Source organism: Salmo trutta, chromosome 20 (genome assembly GCF_901001165.1).
Source record: "Salmo trutta chromosome 20, fSalTru1.1, whole genome shotgun sequence".
Taxonomy (NCBI): domain Eukaryota; kingdom Metazoa; phylum Chordata; class Actinopteri; order Salmoniformes; family Salmonidae; genus Salmo; species Salmo trutta.
The window spans coordinates 29,139,350-29,162,567 of NC_042976.1; the positions used below are offsets into that span (position 1 = coordinate 29,139,350).

Sequence of the window (23,218 nt, forward strand, 5' to 3'; positions counted from 1 at the left end):
CTGTTCAACTGTTCATTCACTGTGTGAATCAGGCCTTCATGGTCTAATTGCTGCAAAGAAACCACTACTAAATGACACCAATAAGAAGAGACTTTCTTGGCCCACGAAACATGAGCAATGGACATTAGACCAGTGGAAATGTATCCTTTGGTCTGGAGTCCAAATTTTTGGGGTCCAACCACCGTGTCTTTGTGAGACGCGGTGCGAGTGAACAGAGGATCTCTGCATGTGTACTTCCCACTGTAAAGCGTGGAGGTGGTGATGTGGGGGTAATTTTCTGGTGACACTGTCTGATTTATTTAGAATTCAAGGCACACTTAACCATCATGGCTACCACAGCATCATTAGTTTTTCAACAGGACAATGACCCAACACACTTCCAGGCTGTGTAAGGGCTAATTGACCGAGAAGGAGAGTGATGGAGTGCTGTATCAGATGACCTGGCCTCCACAATCCCCCGACCTCAACCAAATTGAGATTGTTTGGGATGAGTGGGATTTCCTGCTGGCTTGCCCCACCACCACGGAAAGCACTGAGCTGAGCTGAAACACCTGCATTTTGGAGCTGCCTTACTCAAGAAAACAAAAAAAAGACCATGTTTGTATGCAGCTTTATTAACTCAATGATACATATATATATTTTTTTACATTGTTTGCAAACTGATATGTGACACATATTAATGCCAAAATAACATGCAGAACAGGCAAGCCCCCCCAAAAATGTTTTTTCAAAAAATGTGGGGCTCAGAAGCCCCACCTGCCCTGAATGATGGGTCGGCACTGGCCACTGTTATCATGCAGTTTTGGTGTAGCCACCAAATTGTTTGAATCCTCAGCATGATTCAAATGGTTCAGCAAAGTAGTCACTTCCTACTGCAGCTTCCTTATAAATGTGACCAGTGACATTAGAAGGGGTTTTAATAGCACAGTAGGGGCTCCCCCATACCAGTTTGACATTTACAGAGGAATATCTTGTTTTGACCAGACAGATCTACATTAGACCAATACCAGGAACATGCAGTATACAGCGACAGAACATGGGCATTTTTACAGTATTCTCTTTATACATCAAGTCAGAACCGTAGAATAAATAACGGGGCCATATAAGCAGACAATGAAAGCTCTTATAATATTCTATGATTACATTTCTCTAAAACAGGCTATAGGCTACATGTGCACCACCAAGTCAGAACAGTAGGCGAAAGAGGGACCAAATTATTAACGTGAGGCACACGGGGCACTAACAGCTTACTACACAACACACATGTAGTATTACTTTCTTAGCCACAGTATACATATCTCCCTGGCATATTACATCATTTATGCATCAGTATAAAGTATCACCTGGTTGTGTTCACTTCCTTCCAAACCACTCATTGTTGAATTTTCGATTTCCAACTTGTTGTGTAATGTTTATGTCCAATGGCCGACGAGCACCGATACATTTGATCTATATTGGAACACAGGAGTGATGGTTGCTGATAATGGGCCTCTGTACGCCTATGTAGATATTCCATAAAAAATCAGCCTTTTCCAGCTACAATAGTCATTTACAACATTAACAATGTCTACACTGTATTTCTTTAAAAAACAAGGACATTTCTAAGTGAGCCCAAACTTTTGAACGGAAGTGTATATATATTTTTTTACATTGTTTGCAAACTGATATGTGACACGTATTAATGCCAAAATAACATGCAAAACAAGCAAGCCCCCCCAAAAATGTTTTTGCCCTGAATGACAGGTCGGTACTGGCCACTGTTATCATGCAGTTTGGGGTAGCCAACTTGGCTGTTGTTGTCAGAACAGAATAATTAATGCCATGGTCTTCCAACATGACCACCAGGAGGCATTGTACGTCAAGCCCTCTATAGGCTATGTAGAGCCTTGGTCAGGTCCATTCGAGTCCACTAAGGTCTATCAGCTGTGCTTACATAGACCGGATACCTGATGACAATCAAACAGGACACGACCCAGACCAGAATGAAAAGTTTTAATTTTGGACCCGGTCCCAAGTCAGGTCTGGAGTATTCGGGTGGACCTGTGAAGAACTCTAAACTGGAGTAACCAGATAATTTGCTTAACATTTGTAAATTGAATAATCCTTGACATTAGTCATCCCATGACATGGTATCTTAGTTCACAGCAAGCTACATAACAATAAGCAATTAACACAATTCTCATATCCAATTCTTCACACATTCAGATAATTAAATTCACAATTATAAGTAAAATAACATCATTGACTATTTACATGAAAACTAATCATTTGGTCTAACTTAAAACCAAATTGTTTGAATCCTCAGCATGATTCAAATGGTTCAGCAAAGTAGTCACTTCCTACTGCAGCTTCCTTCTAAATGTGACTAGTGACATTAGAAGGGGTTTTAATAGCACAGTAGGGGTTCCCCCATACCAGTTTGACATTTACAGAGGAATATCTTGCTTAGACCAGACAGATCTACATTAGACCAACACCAGGAACATGCAGTATACAAAATGCATAAAGACAAAAGTTTTAACGATGGCTGTTCACAGTTATGTATCAGCTGTATAACTACAGTAGTCTGGTTTGATTCTGCTACTCTTCTTAGAAATATGAAAGCACCTGTACTTTAAGAAGTGAGTAAACTCTACAATTGCAATACACAGGCTCCCTGTTCACTGAGTCTAGCTCACGTTCGGTCCATTGACCAGTCATTTCTCCCATCATGCTGTTCTTCTCTTCTCTTTTAGTTCCTAAAACTTGTCTCCATGGCCACATTTTGTACTCTGCTCTCGTCATCATATTCGTAACTCAGGGTTCAGTTCAGTGTCACCGAACTAGGGAAAACCATGATTAACCACTTTCAGGTGCCGTTTGCCTCGTTGCATAACACCGAAAGAACAGTTCAGACATGACGGCACAACACATTGCTCAATGTTGCTCCAAGTTCTACATTGAACACAGGCCTTATTTTAAGTTGCAGTTCCTCTTATCATCATCCCTCCATTTTGTTTTCTGTCAGTTGAAGAGAGATTGTTGCATCAGAGGGGGGAGACGCTTCACACATTCAGGCAGAGTCATCTTCATACACATTAAACGACCGGGTCACGCCGCTTTCCTGCCTCTCTGTGTCTCTCTGCTTCTTCAAGGGAAAAACAAAAAACATTTCTCACACACAAAGTCTGAAATGTTTGTTCAATTCACAACTATTCAATCACTATTTAAGAACAATTTTATTAGTATGTTTTATTTCTAACTCAAACACAATGGATTAACTATTTAACTTTGCTCTCTGGTTTGTTACCAGACACAGTTTTTTTCCTAGATCCAAACAGCATTAAACACTTAGTCAGAAATCCTGGCAAATAACGAGGGGAAGGGCTCACCGTTGACCTTTCATGTCGGCAAAATCTAGTTAGTAAGAACACCAGCAGGACTCCCACAATAAACATCCCAATCAGGCTGACAGCCACAAGTGCTGCAACCTCTACTTTATAATGACCGCTACTTTCCATGGACACTGGAAAGGAGAGAGAAAACAGAAAACATATGAATAGTGAATATAAACTATGACACACTCCAAAAACATGTTTTAGATAAGAAAAGGTGAAGCCAAAAAGCTGTCAGAGAAAGAACTTGAAAAGTCAGACCTCTTGGTGTAACTTGACCTGTGGTGAGAAGGCTTTCCAACAAAAACTCACAGTTCCTCCCAACATGACACAGCAGTGTAACTTTCTTTGTTGACTTACTCTTCAACACATCACTGTGGATTCCAGCTCCTTCATTTTTTATCCAAACATCTATGTTCAGTCAGAGGAAACACTGTTCTCTACTCATTGGTAACGCTAACAGAGATAATACTGTTGTTTCTCTGTAGTTTCACTCTAGCAGAGTTAAGGTTTTTCCCTGTTGTGTTTTTATGCCTGGGCTTTCCCTAGCTTTCCCCTACCCTCAAGCACCCACTCCTAGCTTTTCATTCTCATGTATTCCCATGCAGATGTTTTAGGACTTTTTGTACAAGCCGAGAACCAAATCAAAATTATGCAATGTATTCACCCTGGTGGTGAAAATCCGGACCCTGACTACCATGATATACTGCTACTGGTTAGTAGATCTACTGGTATCACTAGTCTCCTGTACTCACTAGGCTTTTGATTGCAGCTGGAGTTGGAGGTGAGGTTGGAGGCCAAGGCTGTGTTCTCCACCACACACTGCAGTTTTTCACCCTCACTCAGCTCGATGGTCAGGTTGCTGGTCAGGCTGTAGAGTCCTGTAAAGTAGTCCAGGTGGGTCACATCCCTCCTGGAGGGGTTCACCAGAGGATGTCCTTCCAGCTCCCAGTGAATCTGGCCCTCTGGATAGCCCCCAGAGGCTTTACACTGGTACACCCCCGACCCCTCTCCCCCTCTGGAACACACCAAAGCCTGGTCTGAGACGAGGTCCATACAGACACTGTAGCTCGCTGAAGAGGAGAGAGGAGATAATCAACAACAGCATGCCTGAAATTGAGTAATTTTTTAAGTAGAAAAGAAAGGAAGGGAAGTAAACAATGAAATCAACCGATGGCTGAATGACTGAATGAACAAACAAACAAACCAAATGACTTACCAGCCACATGTAGAATGACTTTTTCGTAGACAAAAGCGTTGGCTGTAAAGAAGCATTTGTACGTCCCATTGTCTGCCACAGTGATACCTGAGAGGAGCAGCGAACAATTGTCCTTCTCTTCATTTAGAAAGAGACTGACCCTGTTTTCATATCCCTTCCCCATGGTTGTGTGGTTATCACTTCCATCATGACTGAGCACGGTGGTATGCTCTTCTAGCTGCCAGATAACCTTCTTTCTCACATTTCTATTTACGCAGGGGCAATGCAGGAGGACCTTCTGTTTCACAATTCCTTTCACACCTGAGAGGGCTAGAAGACAAAAAAAAAGGCCTTTTTGAGTAGGTTCAATTTCTCAAAGTTAATTTCGAATAGTTTTTGTCAAGTTGTACTTGTCTGTAAGATAAGAAAAAATGTTGGAAAATGGCAACAGTGGCTTAGAAAAACTCCCCTTGGTACCGAGGAATATAGGAAACGAGAAGAGCCAGACTCTTAAGCAGCGATGGGCAACTTTTATGGGGGTGGGAGCCACAAAATCTGAACTCATAAGGGGCTCACGGGTCTGCATACCCACATCTGTACCAACACATGCAGTCAGAGACGGCCCTAGACTTTTGGGGGCCTGTCATGCCAAATAGTGCCCCCCCCCGCCCCGTCACAATGGCATTTGATGAGTTCTAGCTTATGTTGCTAGAACTTGCAAAATTCTGACTGGATTACGTAATGAACCAAAGCATCCGTTGCTATGCTGGATGCTTGGCTCTATTTTACCTCGTAGCGGTCGCGAAGGAAGGACGGTGTTTTTAATGGTGACAACCTGCTGCTTCAGAAGACCGAAAAGGCTGGAAAGAGAACACTCTTTCCTTACCATATATTTGTCTTTATATAAGAAAATATTTTGAAATATGATGAAATAATTTAAGCTGTTTTTAGATTGACGTTGCTAGCTACTGTACTTACTTACCTCAGCCTGCCTAGTCAGCTAGCCAGCTACAGTAGCTAGCTAGCCAGACAGTTTTATTTAGTTAACTGTAACTGTTATTGTAGCTTTCTGTTTGTATGTAGCTTGCACTTCAATGGCATCCCTCGAGGAGATTGTCTTTTATCTTTCCAACCAGGTGAAGTACTATGAAGGCCCCACTGATCGACAAGAGGTGCCACATTCAGAGAAATTCACAATAAAGGGTGACGTTAAGCTTAGGGCTAGGCCCCTTTTTTCTCTACTTCCTGTCTGAATGACGTGCCCAAAGTAAACTGCCTGTAGCTCAGGCCCTGAAGCCAGGATATGCATATAATTGGTACCATTGGAAATAAAACACTTTGAAGTTTGTAGAAATGTTTAAATAATGTAGGAGAACATAACACAATAGATAAGGTAGGAGAAAATCCAAAGAGAAACCAACTGGATTTTTTTTAATGTGAGAGAGACCATCCTCTTAGAAACGCACGAGAAAGGTCATATTGAAAATTAGCTCCCTGGATGCTATTCCTATGGCTTCCACAAGGTGTCAGCAGTCTATGTTCAAGGTTTGTAACTTCAAAAACGAATAAGAAATATCAGTTTTAGTAGAGGGACACAGTCTTGGAAATTTTTGTGTGCGCGCGCCATGAAGACATTACCACCTGATATCGCAACGGCCGCTAATAGTTTATCGAATCCCATTGTGGGACACTTTTTGGCCGGGGGACATTCTTGTTCTTGCGTGCAGAACATTCTACCAGTCCCCTTTGCAAGGGGTGTTGCGAAAATGTTGTAGTTTTACAGCAAGTTTGGTGCATTTCCTGCTGAGCCACCAGGTCTTGTGAACATAACCTAATGGAGATGGTCAAGAATAGATGTTTGCACATTGCCTAACATTGTAGTAAAAACAAAGTAAATATATACAACAACCTGAAGGGGTCATTTCGACAATTGACAGTATGCTGCTGTATTCTGATTTCAATTGTGGTAAAATCTTGTACTGACCACAAATGTGATTTTAACTCATAACCTCTTGGTCGCTAGCAACCTAACATGTGCAGTCTACAGTGCAGCTACACCACCAGATATGTGAGTGTGAAAGAGATATGGCCACACACTTGTTGACAAGAATGCATATCTGAACTTTGTTAAAATTTGCAAAAAATTGTCAAATTATCAACACCAGCGTAACATCCTAAAACTAGCAGTGCTCAAGGACACTTGACATAGAGCAGGGCTCTCCAACCCTGTTCCTGCAGAGCTACCATCCTGATTCTAATAATTAGCTGGTTGATGAACTAAATCATGTCAGTTATAATTGGGGTTGGAGTGAACACCTACAGGAGGGTAGATCTCTAGGAACAGGTTTGAAGAGCCCTTACGTAGAGTATACAACCCCCTTGGTTGGGAATGCATTGGTTCATACTAATTGCTTGGAACATACACAGAACAAAAATAGAAACGCAACATGTAAAGTGTTGGTCCCATGTTTCATGAGCTAAAATAAAAGAGCCCAGACATTTGTCATAGGCACAAGAAGTATATTTCTCTCAAATTTTGGGCACACATTTGTTTACATCCCTGTTAGTGAGCATTTTTCATTTGCCAAGATACTCCATCCACTTGACAGGTGTGTCATATCAAGAAGCTGATTAAACTACATGATCATTACACAGGTGCACCTTGTGCTGGGGACAATAAAAGGCCTTTCTAAAATGTGCAGTTTTGTCACACAACACAATGCCACAGATGTCTCAAGTTGAGGGAGCATGCAACTGGCATGCTGACAGCCGGAATATCCACCTGAGCTGTTGCCAGAGAATTGAATGTTAATTTCTCTACCATAAGCCGCCTCCAAAGTTATTTTAGAGAATTTGGCAGTACGTCCAACCGGCCTCACAACCGGATGCTCTGGATCAACGTGTACAACAGCGTTTTCCAGTTCCCACAAACATCCAGCAAATTCGCACAGCCATTGAAAAAGGAGTGGAACAACATTCCACAGACCACAATCAACAGCCTGATCAACTCTATGCGAAGGAGATGTGTCGTGCTGCATGAGGCAAATGGTAGTCACACCAGATACTGACTGATTTTCTGATCCACACCCCTACCTTTTTTGAATGGCATCTGTGACCAACAGATGCATATCTGTATTCCCAGTCATGTGCAATCCATAGATAAGGGTCTAATGATCTTATTTCAATTGACTATAATTGAAATTAACTGTAACTCAGTAAAATCTTTGAAATTGTTGCATGTTCGTTCAGTATATATTAACACACCAAAAACAAGGGTATGGTTAGGGTACACTACAGTGTTGTTACCTGGGGTACAAAAAGGTCAAAGATACATTTCACAGGTGCACATATGAACTTGCATTGTACAGTTTGGTACCTTGTAGGTATAATGGGACATTTTTCTACCCAATATTTTGAATATAAGGTACGATCATCACTGTACTTTGATAGGAGTGGGCAATGTACTGGTGGGGCTCATAAGCATATTTGGGGTGTAGTCAAATATGTGTATTTGTGCCAACTGTCAGTGGAAGTGTTATAGCAGCTTACAGTAAGTGTTATGCCATCGCAAGTAGAGCACCTCGTTTGACACCTCCCAAGTCCATGGCCCACCCCAGACCCCCCTCAGCATCCAGAACCAGCACCAGACTAGCTGCCTGAGGAGGAGATGACGGAAAGCAGGCCTTGAGGTGAGTAGAGTACTTGCAGAGGCGAGCCTTACTCCTGCTACCCTTGGCCTGCAGCCCTCTTCCCCTGCCTTTATTTATTTATTTATTTATTTATTTATTTTTGCCCTCCTCAGGCCACCACCGACCATACCAGGACCAGCCAATTGCCAACCACCTGGAGCAAATCAGCCTGTATTACCACCAGAACCAGAGACACCAACCTACACCTGGAGCGAGCAGACCACAGGGGAGAGCCTCCATTGACCTATGGGCTTCCAGTTGTCCGCTTGCTCTGAGGTTTGTCCTTCCTCCTCCTGCAGGACAATAGCAGACCAACGACCAGACCAGACAACACCCAGACCAGAACCAACTGCTCAGCCATTATCTGCAGAATCTGTGAAGGGGACCATCCCACCTCGGACTGCACTTCCACACGACCCTGCAACCTGTGTGGGACAGGGGGGCACTTCTTCATAACCTACACCAATTCCTAGGCCGGCAGGGCAATGGCCAACGCCACCAACCCCACCCCCTCCACCAGACAACAACAACAACAACGAAGACCCAGAACCAGACCTTAACACAGGCACCGCCCAACCCACCACCCAAGATGTCTCACAAACGGCCCCCACCTGTCACCAGGCCAATGGACATACCCTCACCCGTCATCTCTCTCCCCCACCATCTCTCTCCCCCTTCCTCCCACTACACCTATCCCTCTCACAGAACCAGACCAGAACCAGAAACCATTCATCACCACACCAGAAGAGGTGCAGAGGAAAGACCAAAGATCTAGACCTAAGCCCGGAGCGGGCAGGCCACAGGGGAGTACCATCACTGACTTCCGGGTCCTGGGCTTCCAAGTGTATCGGCTTGCTCCTCAGGTTGTCCTCCTCCCCCATCTGCATATCCAACACCAGTCCCAGTTCCAGCACCAGAACAGGCTCGGAGGAGGGACCAAAGATATAACTTTCACTCAGAGCAGGAAGACCACAGAGGAGTGCCACCATTGATCTCCAGGTCTTCCTTGTGGGTCTGTCCGCTCCTCGGGTTGTCCTTCCTCCCCTCTGCAGATCCAGCACCAACCAGGTTTCCAATACCAGACTAGGTGCGGAGCTGTGGAATCTAGTATATCCAAGCCTTCTAATTCATTTTTGGTTGGAGAAAGGGTTTTGGCTCGATGTTGTTACCTGGGAGATCCATTTGAAGTCTGAAAATTGAAACTACGAAAATTGTGGATGAGTTGGATAAGGTGGCGTCGGTGAGAGTAACGAGAGGTGGGTTTATTTAGTTTTTTTGTGTATCTATGAAACAGAAGGAGGGTGCTCTGCGCCTCGTGAAGATATCAGATTGGATTGTGTTGGGTGTGAATCTTTGAAGCAGGGTGCCTATCTAGGGTGTTATTGTGCACACAGACTGACCCACATGGTGGATGTAGTGAAGAAGCCCATTCCATCAATTCTAAAGTTCTTTGATGAAGAGTCTCTCCCTTTTCACGTGTATACCAAATTTGCATACAATATTTCATTTATAGCTAGTCACCATGTAATTGTAATACTCCATTCCCTACCAGACCATCATGTCAGTGAGTGTGATGGATTAGTTACAGTAAGTTACTGTGAATTGTATTATAACCCACTTGTAACTAGTTGAAAGTAAAAAATAGAAAATGAAAGATGCGTCGCCATTTCATGGTTTCTAAAATTCTAATAGTTCACCTAATTTCAATTTGACAAAAAAGCAAGTATAGCGTAGATAATCATTGTACCATCTAAACCACTGTGAAATATATTTTCCATTACCAAAAAATATTGTATTTTCAGCTGTTTGAAGCTTGCATACAAAAACGAAAGTAAAAGACGCAAAAACAAAATTTGCGCACAAGAAGCTTAGAAATAGTGTGCATAGAACAGATCTCCTGCGTCTTAGACTTGCTTTCAATGGCAATGACAGATCCATAACTCACATTTCAATGTGAATTTGGTCAAGTCGCCCAAAAAGTTACATATTGCAGATTTAAACATTAACCTCTTATAAACCAGCTGCCATTAGCTACTGGAAAATGCACAGTATCCTCTTAACTGTGCATCTCTTGAATGTCACAAGTTCTTAGAAAGACTGCAAAACTGACAATGTCAAAAAAGGTGATAGACCGTCATCAATAAAACCACAAACTGGTACAACATTTCCACTGATGGCTGGCACAAATACAACATATTTTAGACCATGCCCCCAAATATCCTAATAAGGTCCGCCAGCACATTACCCCACCTACATTTCAAAGTGCAGCAATGACAGTACCTAATATTGCATCTGTAACCAAGTTGCAAGTGGGAATATACACATATGACTGGGAAAAATACACTTGAACAGCGATCCAACTGGTAATTACTAGTGGGAATCAAGTCGATCATCCCTGAGCTCCAACATCTCCTCCATGCTGGCCACTGACTTTGACTAGCAAGGAAATTACCTCAATAACACCATTTTCGGCAGCTAAATGTAACAAAATATTATTTATAAAAAGCAATTTGTTAATATGTGTTTTTCAATATAATTTGTTTACAAGCATGAACGCTGTACTTTTAGTTTATGGTTGACGCAGCTTGTTGGCCATTAGCCAATTGCCATTTCCCAATAATTTCATAGTGCGTGAATGCATCTAACTGGTATTTACAACTTCACAACTGGTAAAATCCCATCTCCCACATGGTTACGAACGCAGCTTTCTATTTAATATATACTGTCCCAGTCAAAAGTTTGGACACACCTACTCATTCAAGAGTTTTTATAAATATTTTACTATTTTCTAAATAACACATACGGAATCATGTAGTAACCAAAAAAGTGTTAAACAATCAAAATATATTTTATATTTGAGATTCTTCAAAGTAGCCACCCTTTCCCTTGATGACAGCTTTGCACACTCTTGGCATTCTCTCAACCAGCTTCATGAGGTAGTCACCTGGAATGCATTTCAATTAACAGGTGTGTCTTAAAAGTTAATTTGTGGAATTTATTTCCTTCTTAATTCGTTTGAGCCAATCAGTTGTGTTGTGATAAGGTCGGGGTAGTATACAGAAGATAGCCCTATTTGGTCAAATACCAAGTTCATATTATGGGAAGAACAGCTCAAATAAGCAAAAAGAGAAACGACAGTCCATCATTACTTTAACTTCTATGGGCTAGGTGGGACGTTAGCGTCCCACTCTATTCAACAGCCAGTGGAATCGCGTGGCGCGAAATACAAATACCTCAAAAATGCTATAACTTCAATTTCTCAAACATATGACTATTTTACACCATTTGAAAGATAAGACTCTCGTTAATCCAACCACATTGTCCGATTTCAAAAAGGCTTTACAGCTAAAGCAAAAGATTAGATTGTGTCAGGAGAGTACCCTGCCAAAAATAATCACACAGCCATTTTCAAAGCAAGCATATATGTCACAAAAACCCAAACCACAGCTAAATGCAGCAATAACCTTTGATGATCTTCATCAGATGACACTCCTAGGACATTATGTTATACAATACATGCATGTTTTGTTCAATCAAGTTTATATTTATATAAAAAAACAGCTTTTTACATTAGCATGTGATGTTCAGAACTAGCATACCCACCAAAAACTTCCGGTGAATTTACTAAATTACTCATGATAAACGCTGACAAAATACATAACAATTATTTTAAGAATTATCGATACAGAACTCCTTTATGCAAATGCTATGTCAGATTTTAAAATAGCTTTTCGGCGAAAGCACATTTTGCAATATTCTGAGTACATAGCTCAGCCATCACGGCTAGCTAATTTGACACCCACCAAGTTTGGGGCAACCTAAACTCAGAATTACTATTAGAAAAATTGGATTACCTTTGCTGTTCTTCGTCAGAATGCACTCCCAGGACTTCTACTTCAACAACAAATGTTGTTTGGTTCCAAATAATCCATAGTTATATCCAAATACCTCCGTTTTGTTCGTGCGTTCAGGTCACTATCCGAAGGGTAACGCCCGAGCGCATTTCGTGAGAAGAAATTTCCAAATATTCCATTACCGTACTTAGAAGCATGTCAAACGCTTTTTAAATTCAATTTTTATACTATTTTTCTCGTAAAATAGCGATAGTATTCCAACCGGACAACGTTGTATTCATTCAAAGAGGAAAATAAAAAAATGGTGAGGTCTCGTGAATGCGCATCTCTAGTCTCACTGTCCCCAGGCAGACCACTTACAAACTCTGCTGCTGTACTTTGCCCAGAGACAGGAGATGCGTCATTCCGCTTTCTGAAGGCTTTAGAGAGCCAATGGAAGCCTTAGAAAGTGTCACGTAACAGCACAGATGCTGTAATTTCGATAGAGATGCAACAGAAGGACTACAAATTGTCAGACAGGCCACTTCCTGCATGGAATCTTCTCAGGTCTCTGCCTGCCATATGAGTTCTGTTATACTCACAGACACCATTCAAACAGTTTTAGAAACTTTAGAGTGGTTTCTATCCAAATCTACTAATTATATGCATATTCTAGTTTCTGGGCAAGAGTAGTAACCAGATTAAATTGGGTACGTTTTTTATCTGGCCGTGAAAATACTGCCCCCTATCCCAGACAGGTTAACTTCTATGGGCTACGTGGGACGCTAGCGTCCACCTGCAGGACACAGCCAGTGAAATATCAGGGCGGCAAATTCAAAAACAACAAAATGTCATAATTCAACTTTCTCAAACATACAACTATTTTACAACATATTAAAGATACACTTCTCCTTGATGTAACCACATTGTCTGATTTCAAAAAGGCTTTACAGCGAAAGCAAAACATTAGATTATGTTAGGAGAGTACACTGACAAAAATAACCACACAGCCATTTTCCAAGCAAGGACATGTGTCAATAAAACCCAAAACACAGCTAAATGAAGCACTAACCTTTGACGATCTTCATCAGATGACACTCCTAGGACATTATGTTACACTTGTATGTTTTGTTCGATAAAGTTCATATTCATATCCAAAAACAGCATTTTACATTGGCGTGTGATGTTCAGAAAATGTATTCCCCCCAAAACCTCCGGTGAATGTGCACATCCATTTACACAAATACTTATCATAAACGTTGACAAAACATATAACAATTATTTAAAGAATTATAGATAGACTACTCCTGGATGCAACCGCTTTGTCAGATTTTAAAATAGCTTTACGGAGAAAGCACATTTTTCAATATTCTGAGTACATAGCTCAGCCATCACAGCGAGCTATTCAGACACCTGCCAAGTTCGGGGCAACCTAAACTCAGAATTAGTATTAGAAATATTCTCTTCGTCAGAATGCACTCCTAGGACTGCTACTTCCACAAGAAATGTTGTTTTTGTTCGAAATAATCCATATTTATGTACAAATACGTCCATTTTGTTCGTGCGTACAGATCACTTATTCAAAGGCATAACGCGCGAGCGCAGAACCAGAAACGAAAAGTCAAAATGTTCCATTACCGTACTTACAGTGCCTTGCGAAAGTATTCGGCCCCCTTGAACTTTTCGACCTTTTGCCACATTTCAGGCTTCAAACATAAAGATATAAAACTGTAATTTTTTGTGAAGAATCAACAACAAGTGGGACACAATTATGAAGTGGAACGAAATTTATTGGATATTTCAAACTTTTTTAACAAATAAAAAAACTGAAAAATTTGCCGTGCAAAATTATTCAGCCCCTTTACTTTCAGTGCAGCAAACTCTCTCCAGAAGTTCAGTGAGGATCTCTGATTGAACCAATGTTGACCTAAATGACTAATGATGATAAATAGAATCCACCTGTGTGTAATCAAGTCTCTGTATAAATGCACCTGCTCTGTGATAGTCTCAGAGGTCCGTTTAAAGCGCAGAGAGCATCATGAAGAACAAGGAACACACCAGGCAGGTCCGAGATACTGTTGTGGAGAAGTTTAAAGCCGGATTTGGATACAAAAAGATTTCCCAAGCTTTAAACATCCCAAGGAGCACTGTGCAAGCGATAATATTGAAATGGAAGGAGTATCAGACCACTGCAAATCTACGAAGACCCGGCCGTCCCTCTAAACTTTCAGCTCATACAAGGAGAAGACTGATCAGAGATGCAGCCAAGAGGCCCATGATCACTCTGGATGAACTGCAGAGATCTACAGCTGAGGTGGGAGACTCTGTCCATAGGACAACAATCAGTCGTATACTGCACAAATCTGGCCTTTATGGAAGAGTGGCAAGAAGAAAGCCATTTCTTAAAGATATCCATAAAAAGTGTCGTTTAAAGTTTGCCACTAGCCACCTGGGAGACACACCAAACATGTTTTTTATTTGTTAAAAAAGTTTGAAATATCCAATAATTTTCGTTCCACTTCATGATTGTGTCCCACTTGTTGTTGATTCTTCACAAAAAATTACACTTTTATATCTTTATGTTTGAAGCCTGAAATGTGGCAAAAGGTCGAAAAGTTCAAGGGGGCCGAATACTTTCGCAAGGCACTGTAGAAGCATGTCAAACGCTGTTTAAAATCAATCTTTATGATATTTTTTACGTAAAATTGCGATAATATTCCAACTGGACAATAGCATATTCATTCAAGAAGAAAAAGAAGGAAAGGCTCGCTCGCGTGACCGCGCATATCCAATCCCTTTGTTGTCAGGCGGTCCACTCAGAAACTGAGCTCCTATTATCTGCCCAGTGACAGGAGAATGCTCAAACCATTTTCTGAAGGCTTTAGACAGCCAATGGAAGCCTTAGGAAGTGCAACGTAACCCCACGGATACTGTAGTTTCGAAAGGGACTAGAAAGAAGAACTACAATTCTCAGATCCTCCACTTCCTGGTTGACTTTTTCTCAGGTTTTTGCCTGCCATATGAGTTCTGTTATACTCACAGACACCATTCAAACAGTAGAAACTTCAGAGTGCATAATATGCATATTCTAGTTTCTGGGCCAGAGTGGTAACCTGTTTAAATTGGGTAGGTTTTTCATTCCGGCTGTGAAAATACTGCCCCCTAGCCCAGACAGGTTTTAAGACATGAAGGTCAGTCAATCTGGAAAATTTCAAGAACTTTGAGAGTTTCTTCAAGTGTAGTCGCAAAAAACCATCAAGCACTATGATGAAACTGGCTCTCATGAGGACCGCCACAAGAAAGGAAGACCCAGAGTTACCTCTGCTGCAGAGGATAAGTTCATTAGAGTTAACTGCACCTCAGATTGCAGCCCAAATAAATGCTTCAGAGTTCGAGTAACAGACACATCTCAACATCAACTGTTCAGAGGAGACTGTGTGAACCAGGCCTTCATGGTCGATTTGCTGCTAAATAAAAAGACTACTAAAGAAAACCAATAATAAGAAGAGACTTGCTTGGGCCATGAAAAGCACAAGCAATAGACATTAGACCTGTGAAAATCTGCCCTTTGGTCTGATGAGTCCAAATGTGAGATTTTTGGTTCTAACCGCTGTGTCTTTGTGAGACGCAGAGTAGGTGAACGGATGATCTCCACATGTGGTTCCCACAGTGAAGCTCTGACGATGGCCGTGAGGTCGATACGCAAAGCTTATTAAAGATCAGTGATACTATCAAGAGCAGTGTGCGGTTTCCTTTTGCCTTCAAGAATCTAAAATATATTTAGATTTGTTTTGCACTTTTTTGGTTCTTTCATAGTTTTGATGTCTTCACTATTATTCTACAATGTAGAATACAAATAAATAAAAACCCTGGAATGAGTAGGTGTCCAAACTTTTGACTGGTACTGTATATACAGTTGAAGTCAGAAGTTTACATACACCTTAGCCAAATACATTTAAACTCAGTTTTTCACAATTCCTGACATTTAATCCTAGTAAAAATTCCCGGTCTTAGGTCAGTTAGGATCACCACTTTATTTTAAGAATGTGAAATGTCAGAGTAATAGTAGAGAATGATTTATTTCAGCTTTTATTTCTTTCATCACATGCCCAGTGGGTCAGAAGTTTACGTACACTCACTTAGTATTTAGTAGCATTGCATTTAAATTGTTTAACTTCGGTCAAACGTTTTGGGTAGCCTTCCACAAGCTTCCCACAATAAGTTGGGTGAATTTCGGCCAATTCCTCCTGACAGAGCTGGTGTAATTGAGTCAGGTTTCTATGCCTCCTTGCTCGCACATGCTTTTTCAGTTCTGCCCACACATTTTCTATAGGATTGAGGTCAGGGCTTTGTGATGGCCACTCCAATACTTTGACATGGTTGTCCTTAAGCCATTTTGCCACAACTTTGGAAGCATGCTTGGGGTCATTGTCCATTTGGAAGACCCATTTGCGACCAAGCTTTAACTTCCTGACTGATGTCTTGAGATGTTGCTTCACAATATCCACATAATTTTCCTCCCTCGTGATGCCATCTATTTTGTGAAGTGCACCAGTCCCTCCTGCAGCAAAGCACCCCCACAACATTATGCTGCCAACCCTGTGCTTCAAGGTTGGGATGGTGTTCTTTGACTTGCAAGCCTCCCCCTGTTTCCTCCAAACAAAATGATGGTTATTATGGCCAAACAGTTCTATTTTTGTTTCATCAGCCCAGAGGACATTTCTCCAAAAAATATGATCTTTGTACCCATGTGAAGTTGGAAACCGCAGTCTGGCTTTTTTATGGCGGTTTTGGAGCAGTGGTTTCTTCCTTGCTGAGCGTCCTTTCAGGTTATGTTGATATAGGACTCGTTTTACTGTGGATATAGATACTTTTGTACCTGTTTCCTCAAGCATCTTCACAATGTCCTTTGCTGTTGTTCTGGGATTGATTTGCACTTTTCGCACCAAGGTACGTTCATCTCTAGGAGACAGAACGCATCTCCTTCCTGAGCGGTATGACAGCTGCATGGTGCCATTGTGTTTATACTTGCGTACTCTTGTTTGTACAGATGAACGTGGTATCTTCAGGCGTTTGTAAATTGCTCCCAAGGATGAACCAGACTTGTGGAGGTCTACAATTTTTTCTGAGGTCTTGGCTGATTTCTTATGATTTTCCCATGATGTCAAGCAAAGAGGCACTGAGTTTGAAGGTAGGCCTTGAAATACATCCACAGATACACCTCCAATTGACTCAAATGATGTCAATTAACCTATCAGAAGCTTCTAAAGCCATGACATAATGACAGTCAACTTGGTGTATGTAAACTTCTGACCCACTGGAATTGTGATACAGTGAATTATAAGTGAAATAATATGTCTGTAAACAATTGTTGGGAAAATGACTTATGTCATGCACAAAGTAGATGTCCTAAATGACTTGCCAAAACTATAGTTTGTTAACAAGAAATTTGTGGAGTGGTTGAAAAACGAGTTTTAATGACGCCAACCTAAGTGTATGTAAACTTCCGACTTCAACTGTATATATTGGGTAGAAAATGTTCCATTATACTAGATTATCCACACATGTATCCTAACAGGTACCGACCAGTACCATGAAAGTTCCTATGTGTACCTCTGAAGGTCAGTACTTCACACTATAGGACCGCAAGGTCATGGTCTGAGTAAAGCTACTATAAAGAATAACTAAATTCATTCAGGAAATTATTTGTCATAATAGGGCCAGATAACTTAATTTTAGGTCAGGGCCACAGAATAGAAGAGGGTATATATTTCAGTTAATCACAATTGATTGAAGTGTTATTAAGTATAATGAGTGCATGCGGAAAGAAATTACTAAAGGACCTTGAGAACAAGGACAAATTGAAACCAAAAACAATGACTGTCACCTCAGAGTCATGTCTCACTTGAAAATATACTAAATATTACATACGCACTTCTCTTTTTATATCTCAATAAAGACTGTTATTCAAGCAGAATCTTAACTGTAGTTGTTGTTGCCTCTGTCACACCCACACATCTTCAGTTCTCCTTTCTATTCCTCCTCCTGTATGTGTGTGTCACACACAGTGTCTATACATTAACATTAGAGGTCGACTGATTATGATTTTTCAACACCGATACCGATAATTGGAGGACCAAAAAAGCCGATAGCGATTAATCGGCCGATTTAATAAATATATATATATTTTTATTTGTAATAATGATTACAATAATACTGAATGAACCCTTATTTTAACTTAATATAATACATCAATAAAATCTATTTAGCCTCAAATAAATAATGAAACATGTTCAATTTGGTTTAAAGTAAAAGTGCAATATGTGCCATGTAAAAAAGCTAACGTTTAAGTTCCTTGCTCAGAACATGAGAACATATGAAAGCTGGTGGTTCCTTTTAACATGAGTCTTCAATATTCCCTGGTGATATGTTTTAGGTTGTAGTTATTATAGGACTATTCCTCTCTATACCATTTGTATTTCATATACCTTTGACTATTGGATGTTCTTATAGGCACTTTAGTATTGCCAGTTTAACAGTATAGCTTCCATCCCTCTCCTCGCCCCTACCTGGGCTCGAACCAGGAACACATCGACAACAGCCACCCTCGAAGCATCGTTACCCATCGCTCCACAAAAGCGGCGGCCCTTGCAGAGCAAGGGGAACAACTACTTCAAGATCTCAGAGCGAGTGCCGTCACCGATTGAAACGCTATTAGCGCGCACCCCGCTAACTAGCTAGCCATTTCACATCGGTTACACCAGCTTAATCTCGGGAGTTCATAGGCTTGAAGCCATAAACAGCTCAATGCTTGAAGCATTGCGAAGAGCTGCTGGCAAACGCACTAAAGTACTGTTTGAATGAATGCTTACGAGCCTGCTGCTGCCTACCACCGCTCAGTCAGACTGTTCTATCAAATATCAAATCATAGACTTAATTATAACATAATTACACATAGAAATACGAGCCTTAGGTCATTGATATGGTCAAATCCGGAAACTATCATTTTGAAAACAAAACGTTTATTCTTCATGTAAAATACAGAACCGTTCCGTATCTTATTTAACAGGTGGCATCCCTAAGTCTAAATATTGCTGTTACATTGTACAACCTTCAATGTTATGTAATAATTATGTACAATTCTGGCAAATTAATTATGGTCTTTGTTAGGAATAAATGGTCTTCACACAGTTGGCAACGAGCCAGGCGGCCCAAACTGCTGCATATACCCTGACTCTGCTTACACTGAACGCAAGTGACACGATTTCCCTAGTTAAAAGACATTCATGTTAGCAGAAAATATTAACTATATATGCAGGTTTAAAAATATATACTTGTGTATTGATTTTAAAGAAAGGCATTGATGTTTATGGTTAGGTACACATTGGAGCAACGACAGTACTTTGTTCGCGAATGCGTTTGTTAAATCATCAACCGTTTGGAGAAGTAGGCTGTGATTAGATGATAAATTAACAGGCACCGCATCGATTATATGCAACGCAGGACACGCTAGATAAACTATTAATATCATCAACCATGTGTAGTTAACTAGTGATTATGTTAAGATTGATTGTTTTTATAAGATAAGTTTAATGCTAACTAGCAACTTACGCGAAAGCAGCAAGAAGCCAAGGTAACAGGTAGTCACTAGTAACCGGAAGGTTGCAAGATTGAATCCCCGAGCTGACAAGGTAAAAATCTGTTGTTCTGCCCCTGAACAAGGCAGTTAACCCACCGTTCCTAGGCAGTCATTGAAAATAAGAATTTGTTCTTAACTGACTTGCCTAGTTAAATAAAGGTTAAAAAAAAATATACTTTAAAAAATGTATTTAAAAAAAGGCCACAATTGATGTCCAAAAATGCCTATTTCCGATTGTTATGAAAACTTGAAATCGGCCCTAATTAATCAGCCATTCCGATTAATCAGTCGATGTCACGCCCTGACCTGAAAGAGACGTTTTTCTCTGTTTAGTTAGGTCAGGGTGTGATATGGGGTAGGCATTCTATGTATTTTATTTCTATGTTTTGGCCAGGTATGGTTTCCAATCAGAGGCAGCTGTCTATCGTTGTCTCTGATTGGGAGCCATACTTAGGCAGCCTTTTCCCACCTGTGTTTTGTGGGTAGTTGTTTTCTGTTTTACCTGACAGAACTGTGCGCTTTCGTTTCCATTGTTTATTATTTTGTTTAAGTGTTCTGATTTAAATAAATAATCATGAACACGTGCCACGCTGCATCTTGGTCCCCTCATTGCGATGGTCGTTACAGTCGACTTCTAATTAACATCCCAGTTGTCCATTCATGAGACTATTTCTGCCCTTTTCACCTGAACAAACCAACACTCCCATCTACGCAAACACAGCCTCTCTAACCTCTTGATTTCTGCCCAGGATAAGTTTATCCCAGCAGGTGGATGTAGAAAGTGGGACTAAGGTTAAGTAAAAAATGTGAGGAATGTTGTGTCAGTGGAATAACACACTCAGCCTTGGGCTGTTGTTCAATGCCACAGACAGATTGTAAGTGCCCATTTGTTATATGTAGCAGTGTCTGGCTAGCATTAGCCTTCTCCTTAGACTGAAAAGGATTAGAGGTCATCATGGGGGCATGTGCAAATCTTTTGCATTCATTTGGACATACAATAGTTGGTGGTGTTTGGGATAATCTTTGACATCTCATGTTTTGAGAGATTAGAAATGATGATAGATTATTACTTTCAACACATACAAAGTAACAAACAGTTCTTCAAATTCAATAGCCCATAAGAGATTGTATTAAGTAAACAGAGTAATTTGAAAGTGGAGCAACACTCCCAGGGGAGCTATTTGAAGCGGAAGTAAATTAAATTGTTGCCAGATCTGTTGTGGATTTCAAATGTAGAGCCAGTTATTAACGCTTATCGTGTTTATGCAGGTCACAAAGGAACGGCTTCTAACAATGAACAACCGATATGTTCTGAAAAGGTAGAATTACTTAATCAAAGAAATATAGAAGGTGTAGTATTAGTGTATTTGATTTCATGACATAAAAATGATGCCATAGCAAAAAAAGACCATATTACAATAGCTCTATCAATCTACAAAACAGACCAGCCTGGATAGGAATTCAAATTTGACTTCCTGAACATCATAGCTGCCCAAGAACACTAAACACAGTATATCCTATATCACTAATAGTTATGCAACTATAGATAAGAGACAGCCAGACAGTTAGGTTGACTTCTATCATCTCCGGATCATAAATCGTCTACAGATATCTAAGGAATAGTTATGTTTTCCATGGGTTTGCCCGAATGCTACTGGCTTGCTGATTCCCATATAGCTCTTCAACAGGGACAGTTTAGCACATTTTAGAGTTGATCTTGGACTCAACTCAAGTCTCCTACTGCCCTGAAACTGACAATGCAGCAAGACAGCAATAATGAGACTTTTTGACTTGAATAGAATTCATGGAATAATCCATATTTTTTGGCTCAGATGAGGAGGGTATCTAGTGACACATTAAAATCAGAATATTCCATGTTGATATGGCAAGTTACTTCATCCCCATGCCAAATGATACTGACACTAACTCTCTCGCTCTCATAAAATGCTGGACATTGCACTCATCACGGTCACACATCCTATTCATCTGCCAAATTCTCACTTCCTAATAACGTGTTTCCTATCTCTCTCCACGCACACATATGAGGAGGAGTAGATAAACAGTCTTCATTGAGATATAAAGTGTGTGTGTGTATACGTGCATGTGTGTGTACATGAGCATGTGTGTGTACGTGCATGTGTGTGTACATGCGCGTGTGTGTGTGTGTGTGAAAAAAGGTCTAAAGGACTCTCAGAACAAGGACACATAAAAGAGGATGTGAAACCAGAAATAATGACCTTCACCTCAGAGCCATGTCTCACTTGAAAATCCAGAGAATGAGGATGTTACAACATGAAACAGTTTGTCCATAACTCTACAAGCAATTGTGATTTACTGCTGTCCATCACCCCTCCTAAAGTTTGACTACGTCTATGCCGTCTACTGAGGCCATGAGAATAATTTACCTGAGGCAGAGATGAAAACTGCTGCTAATCCCAGGAGAGTCCACATGACAAAGTGTGTTCTGCAGGAGAAAATGTATAAATATGTCAGGGGGCTTGCTGATCAGAATGTGAAGGACCATAGCTAATTAAATCACAGATTGCATTACAGGACAGGTGGTGGGTTGATATTGACTGATAATGGATTGCTTTATTTTCACAATATTGTTTTGAACATAAATGTATAAAGAAGACATTGTCCAATCCAAGCAATGCGACCCCATTCGTTCAGCGGTCTGTCTAATCACATTCTTGACTGATGTGTCAGTTCACCGCCCACCAGTCTACAATCCATACACTGTGTAGTTAATAATGGTTTAATATAGCCTGATGCTACCTATTGCAACTTCTAATCCATTTGACATTTGCAATATATTTCAATAAATGTATTAAAATCTATTTCATGGACTTCAAATAGTTGTATTTATGGGTAAATCTATTGGAATTCCATCACTTTGTGACAGCATCCCTTTTTGATTGAAAACAAAACTTTCCATACATGTTTTCCCATGGAAGAAGTGGTCAGAAAGTGACTTTTGGCATTCAGGAGAATGGTGCTCAAAATGTACCCAGCATACCATGAGACGTCCATGTCTTCATCAATGGAAAATATACATAGTTGGAGTTTGATATAACTTAAAAGCTTACAAACATGGTTGTCAATCCATTTTTATAATTTCTTTAAAAATATGTTATTTTTATTTAACGTTTACGCGTTTTTCGATAATTTACGTTAAACTCCGATGTGTTTTTCTTCAAATTTCGATACGTTGTAGTTTTTACTTCATCTGAGGTCGTGTTGTGCCCGGTATCGGTTGAAACACAATCATAGCGTAATTTCATTTCTTCCCACACAGACGAAATGGCATTCACTTTCATTTTCTGACTACGGATCACAAAGTATGTTGCATAAAATTATCAATATTAAATTTACCTGTATGTTTCCATTTTCTCCAGACGAGATCAAAGTTGTGTGTGTATCCCAGTTGAACTACACACGTGGAAAGTATAAATCACGAGTGTCGGTTACTTTTTATATATTTA

The 23,218-nt window shown here is 40.4% G+C and overlaps 1 protein-coding gene across 4 annotated transcripts; it reads right to left on the minus strand.

Moving 5' to 3' along the window:
* Positions 1–1,978: 1,978 nt before the first annotated feature.
* Positions 1,979–23,218, minus strand: LOC115156328 (CD276 antigen). 4 transcript variants are annotated; one of them, XM_029703813.1, is made up of 6 exons: positions 23,109–23,218; positions 22,139–22,197; positions 4,594–4,902; positions 4,130–4,447; positions 3,372–3,505; positions 1,979–3,121 (listed from the first exon to the last, which is right to left on the minus strand). In XM_029703813.1, the coding sequence occupies exons 1-6, from the start codon at positions 23,120–23,122 to the stop codon at positions 3,053–3,055; spliced, it is 903 nt and encodes a 300-aa protein (XP_029559673.1). In that variant the 5' UTR covers positions 23,123–23,218; the 3' UTR covers positions 1,979–3,052. The 4 variants fall into 4 exon arrangements, with proteins under 4 accessions (XP_029559673.1, XP_029559672.1, XP_029559671.1 ...); XM_029703812.1 differs by having other exon boundaries at positions 1,979–3,124; positions 23,109–23,217; XM_029703811.1 differs by having other exon boundaries at positions 1,979–3,127; positions 23,109–23,217.

Excerpts from the sequence above, each read along its gene's own strand:
- LOC115156328 (XM_029703811.1), bottom strand. Across the intron at positions 4,903-22,138 it reads AGTTTTCATCTCTGCCTCAG|CCCTCTCAGGTGTGAAAGGA; the intron begins GTAAATTATTCT and ends TTTGTCTTCTAG. Across the intron at positions 3,128-3,371 it reads GCCGACATGAAAGGTCAACG|AAGCAGAGAGACACAGAGAG; the intron begins GTGAGCCCTTCC and ends TTTCCCTTGAAG.